The sequence below is a fragment of the Merops nubicus genome, unplaced genomic scaffold, assembly GCF_000691845.1.
Source record: "Merops nubicus isolate BGI_N331 unplaced genomic scaffold, ASM69184v1 scaffold27963, whole genome shotgun sequence".
NCBI classification, from domain to species: Eukaryota; Metazoa; Chordata; class Aves; order Coraciiformes; family Meropidae; genus Merops; species Merops nubicus.
The window spans coordinates 42,613-48,643 of NW_008601409.1; the positions used below are offsets into that span (position 1 = coordinate 42,613).

At 40.5% G+C, this 6,031-nt stretch overlaps 1 protein-coding gene across 1 annotated transcript in view; it reads left to right on the forward strand.

Annotated features, from left to right (window-relative positions):
- The window catches only part of CNST (consortin, connexin sorting protein), a 33,689-nt gene extending 29,382 nt beyond the window's left edge, over positions 1-4,307 (forward strand). The window contains 2 exon segments of the mRNA XM_008937995.1: positions 2,279-2,414; positions 4,102-4,307. Of these exon segments, the coding sequence (XP_008936243.1) occupies positions 2,279-2,414; positions 4,102-4,307 (342 nt within the window).
- Positions 4,308-6,031: the final 1,724 nt, after the last annotated feature.

Genomic DNA, 6,031 nt, shown 5'->3' on the forward strand with positions numbered 1-6,031 from the left:
ACACAGTCATTCGAAAACTACCAAGAGCCACCAGACAAAATGAAGCGTGTCAGTTTGAAATGGCTACTTGCAGAAGAGACAACCACATGCTGATTTTAGGGCAGACTGGTACCAGTGCCCCGCCATCCCTGGGTGACATTCCCACTGAGTGCAGTCAGAGCCACTAGGATCGTGTGTGCCAGGTGACAGCTACCCTGCTGCGTGGGTGGTGCAGGAGAAGCCATTGATCCTCTTTATGAAAGCAATGCCACACACAGAAGCTTAAAATAATCTACTCTTAAAAGGTCATAATTTCATCTCCGCCCTCCCAAATAAAAAGTCAAATTAATGTCCTCCTACACAATACCCCCTTTCTTCTCACAACAAAGAAGCGTAAATGTTGATTTTCTGTCTGGCCTGATAAATTTTCATGGCAGTTCTGCAAGGCTAATTTAACATTATCAGTAGAAGCTTTACCCCAGTACACTTGTTTGTTGTGATGAGACACTTTGAGCTATTATTTCTAGTTCATTTGTGCCAAATAGTGGTCCTCCGTGTGTTGACTTCAGCGCTTATTTCCACCACCTCCACACTGTCACTGCTTTCTAAGTACTTCATTGCATTGTTTCATTAAATAATCCATTGGAGCTCCTGAGCAGATAATCAGAAGGGAAAGCGAGTACCAAAAGGGGAAGTGCAGGGATCGTTTTTACCTTCGCAGATGTGATTTTCAGGAAAAGTTGCTAGAGCGTAGGCATACACCCACAGTGACCAACCCTGTGAGGTGTTCAGGGTGATATTCCTTGTCCAGCTGAGGTCTGTAAGATCCTGCCAGACTAGAGACCTGCACATGGAATTGGCCCATTTAGCAGTTAAAGCGTTGCGGACGCCAGCTGCCGGAGCTGGTACGGTGCCTATTGGATTGTGCTCCACGTTTCACTGTGCTCTGTGCACTGTCTCTCCCAGTTCAGCATGCATCCAGGCATTATATAAGCTTGTAGCATGAAGCAAGTTTAGGGGCATAACATATGAAGTCACTTGTTTTCTATTTTTCTACGGCTCTTATAATTGCAGTGCAAACGATTGTTTATCCACGGTTTTCTGAGTTAAGCAGTCAGTTGTCTGCAACTACAATGCTATCAGGGAAGCTTTTTTTTTTTCCCACTGAGTTTTTGTGAAAATTATACAAGTTTGGAGTCACCTCCTACGTAGATGAGTTACAACCTCAGCTTCAAACATATGTTTTCCTCTCTAGCACAAATGTATACAGATTACTTTTCAAAGTAATAAATGTTATTTCTGATCTACAAAATAAGTTTTAGAAAATGCTACTCAGATTTATGAAGAGGTGACCTTTTTTCAGGTGTAGATGATCTCAAGATTAAAAAGGCCGTATCCAAAAATGCTTCCAGGTTTAGTTTATTTCTAGCACACTGGGAACTGCCTGCTTAAGAAACCATTTTTCTCATGATGCTTCCCCTACTTTAATTTCTCTAATAACTAGGAAATTGCAGACTGCTTAGGCTGCTGTAACATCCTAGGATGGCTTAGTATATACTCTTTGCAGCTAAGCCAAATGTTGTGGCAGAAGAAAGAGACATTACAGTCTATTGACTTGTTGACTGTATCGCTGTTTGTGTGAGCTCTTTGGGTGACCAGCCTCTAGGGAAGGATTTTTGAACTGCTGCTGTATCCAGAGAGGTTATTCCATTGTGGACCTGGAAACTATCCAGAGCATTGGAACTCCGCCCTCCCCCCGTGTTACCTCTTTTTGGGTTTGTGGCCCCACTGTAGCTTGTTGTCCACCTTGGGAAACCAATTCAGTGCTGGAAAATGAACCTCACAATAAGCATTTGATAGTCTCTGCAGAATTATATCTTTGAAGAGGCAGCAGCAGTGTGTCATCGGTTTCTTACTGCCCTCTGATGATGGTGGTTTTGATGTGAACCCTCCTCACCACTGCTCCAATCCCCGTGATTTAATAACATGAGCTTACAAAGGAACTCTTGCAGTGAATACAAAGTGTGATCCAAACAGTAAATGCACGTGTATTTAACTTCCATAGCAGTTAAGGGCACGTTTAGTCAGCAGTAAGCAGGATGATACCGCAGCTGTCCTGCATGTTAAGGAATCGATGTCATCAAGAAGGATGTTTCCTGAGTTTTGCAATGTTTAAGGAAAGCAGAGTGGAAACCATTTTTGAACTGTTTAGCTCATCTCCCCCTTAAAGTCCTTCTTATATAGATCTCATGCTTGGATTTCACACAGCTCTTGTGCCCCTCACTGTCTTTCCTGACAGACTGCCCCAGCGGAAGGATTGGTGTCTATACTAAAGAAGAGAGATGACAGGGAAGGAAAAACAATTGCTCAAGTCCAGCAAAGGCCAACAAAAAGAAGAGTGCGATTCCAAGAAATGGAAGACACGCTGGATCAAGGTAACTTAAAGCTGTTAATTGATGGGTTGCACTCTTGGGGTGCAAATGACATTAATGGTTTTGTTCACAAGAGTAAAGTGGCATTCATCTACGTACATACTGTCTCAGCTCTTTACAGCTTAATCAAGTAGCAAGTGAAGGTGATTGCTTGAAGATTATTCTATACCAGGTTTGGGTAACAAGGCTACAGAAGGATACACCAAGTACATTTCAGTTTTAAAGCTTGGTTGAGACTGAAACCACAGGGTTTTTTGTCTGGCTGAATGATTTGCAAGTGACATCAAATGGACCTCCATTCATTAATGTCTGGAGTTTAGAGGTGGGAGGTGTAGGCCTTCTCCCTAAAGCTAATCTATGTAGGTACAGAAAGATGTTAGAGAAACAATTCTTTTGTGCTTTGTCTGCAGGTAGCTTTTCTACTCTTTCTAGTAGAACATGGGATTGGAGGGTGTCAGATTCTAACCTTGCTTTATAATTAAAAATCCACGTGTATTTGCTAGCTGTCATTAAATGTGGCTGAACACCATACTGCTTTTTTAATGGGCTAAATAGCCTCATAAGAAATACAGTATATTATTTTATTGTTCTTTTCTTGGAGTGTAAAGTCTATTATTCAAACTAGAGATGTTAAGAAAAATACTTTTGCTTACTAATGAAAGTATTTTCTGTATCTACTGTGTGTGCCAGCCACTAAATAGTGTTAATGGAGGTCTTTATGCTTGAAACTGTATTAGGTGTGTCTTATACACTAAAAAGAAAATCCATTCAGTGCCCAAAATGGAGCTTTTTCTTGAAATCATCAATCAGCTTTTTCTTGAAATTCTTTTAAAACAATTTATGTTTTAAATAAAATTTCAATTAGAGTTTCTTCCATTAATTTTTTCCAGGGATTTAGTGATTCAGAAGTGTTTTTTATTATTATTATTCTAAATCTGATTTCAAACACAAAATGTGCTTGAATGTTTCCTCTTTCTTCTTTTCCCGTTTCTTCTCCCTAATGTAGAGTGAAGGGAGTGTAGACATTTTTTTAGAGCTTCTTCAGTCTAACAGAAGATGCAGGTATTGTTCATGCATTCAAGTTACCAAGGACAAGCAAGGTTGTGAGGATGTAGCAGCAGTTCTGCAGCCTCCTTATTGCTCTTACTATGGAATAAACAGTTACAAAGAGTTACCACAGAATAACTGAGATGTAAAATAATCCTTCACATAGCCTAGCTTTGAAGGTTTTGTCTCTGTCCTTACAGTCACAATATCAGAGTAAATGAACAGTTCATGGTAGCTCAGTCAGTTTCAGTACAAATGAAGCAAGAATGTTTCCATTTCCTTTAGTTTCAAAGTTTTCATTTCATTTCAGCTATTTCCATGGAGGAAGGCTTTAGTTGTGCAACCTCCTGACAGTTCAGTGTATTTTGCTTCAGTGTGGAATGACTCCACAAGTGATGTCAGCAAAGAGGGGTGGATAGGTTGCAGAAATGAAGCGATATAATTATTTATGTTTCTGAAAAGACTGGGCAAAGAAACTTACAGATCCTGCTATGTATTATGGTCACTTTGACATGGTAGGCATTATTAAATGTGTTTACCTACTGACCCATTCATGGTAAAAACCTATCTCATATTTTCTCACACATATTCATATTCCTTTGTATATCATCCTTTTCTACCTTTTCTTCTCTTATATTTACAGATGAAGTAGCTGGTGGCTCCTGTGTTTTGCTGATCCTGCTGTGCATAGCAACTGTTTTCCTTAGCATTGGAGGAACAGCATTGTACTGCACCTTTGGTGACATGGAATCCCCTGTGTGTACTGAGTTTGCAGCCAACATGGATTTCTATTATACCCAGATATTGCGGCGTATGGAAGAGCTTAAACACTGGATTGCCTTCTCATAGCTGAAATGAGTGGAGACAGCACAGTGAGAGCTCACCAACGGTTACCGCAGCAGCTAGAAAGAAAATGTGATTTCAAGTTCTCTAAACTTGCCACCTGCAGCTGATGTGTATCTGATGATGTACTTACACTTAGAAATCAAGAAAATTCTAGTTTAGCAGTCAGGTGGCAAAATGTTCACACCTTAAGCTGTAGCAGTGTGGTTTGAGAGAATCGGAAGTTACTCTCTTCGCCCTTCTCATAGTAGGCAAGTAGCTTTTTGACAGCTTGAGCAAGTGAAGAAGAAAGAAGAAATTAACTGTCTTCTGTGTGCTCTCCCATTGCCACACATTGTGTAAGCAATCTCTGGAAGCTTAGTAAAAGGACAGCTTTAATTTCCAGGTCTTTGTGCAAAGTTGTTGCCTTCAGCAATCATGCAATAAGTCTGTGTTTTATGGAAACCTTAATTTTCTTCTAAGTCAAGTCTTACTATTTTTTTTCCCATTTTAATTCTCCTGTTGAGCCATGAAATTATTTGGGTGGAGTGAGAAGGGTGCAGGGGCAATCACGGAGTCCTCATTTGGTGATTAACAGGCTGACCCTGTATCCTAGACCTTACGGTGAATATCAAGAGTAGGATAAATCTGCTGGCAGATTTGACTAAATTTCCTGAAATTTTATTCCTGGTGTTGTGTGGGCTGTTTTAGAAAGGGAAGACTAAGAAAGAAATTTTTGACCTCACTAAGCACAGAAACAAAAGTAACATGTTTAGTAAATTGTTCGTGTTAAATAGTAAAGTGGCTTTTGCCAATTTTAAAGCACCTGGTAGCAAGTGTGGGGCTAACTGGGCTTTCTGTCCAGCTATGTCACTGACCTGCAGTAATCACTTTGTGCCTCACTTTCTCCTCCACAAATGGGGAAGAATGATCCTTGCCTTTGTGAATATTTATGGCAATTAGGGCTCATGTCTGATTCATCCCGGATGAGTGCACAGGATCACTGAACTGTGTGGCTGCAGCCTCTCCCAGTGAGTGAATGCTGAGGTAGAGTGGGATAGATCCAACAGAAGAGGTTCAGAGGCTCACTGCGGATCTGCGGCGTGCAGGTAGTCCAGGGCACTCATCCCAGCAGATAAAGGACATCTGCATCAATTTGCCCTGCATTTCTGTGTTGTGGAATCTGGTCTTTTTCTATCAGCTGTACAAACAAATTTAAATCAAGGCAAAGAGTCATTTTAAGTGGTTATTTCTATCACTTGGTGCTCAGCCCTCCCTTTGTGGTATGTGAGAGAAACACTGGCATGTCTGCAAAGGTGAGAGTTAGATACACAGGCCTTTGGCCCACACTCTGATCAAAATATGGCAATTGTTCTTGCACAGAGCATAATGGCCTAGCCTTGCTGAAGGGGTTAGTGTGGAATGAGTCCTTTACACCTCCAGAAACAGCATTTTTGAGGGGTCCACTTCACTCCGTGATTCCCTGCTTATGAGTGTTGTATGATGCAGTGTGTTCAGGTTTAGAATATTATTTTGTAAAATACTATGAAATGACATCTTCAAGGTATTGCTCAGAATTCTAACATTAAATGATCATGCTTTCTGGCATTTGCAAGCAAATTGTCGCTCTAGTGAGCTTGATTGTTCCTAACGCACTGTTATACTTAACAGGTTTTAAAAGTGAAAGTTAAAATCACATTTTTTTTAGAATAAATTGCATGTATGGTTTCTCTTTTTGATTTTACTGCAGA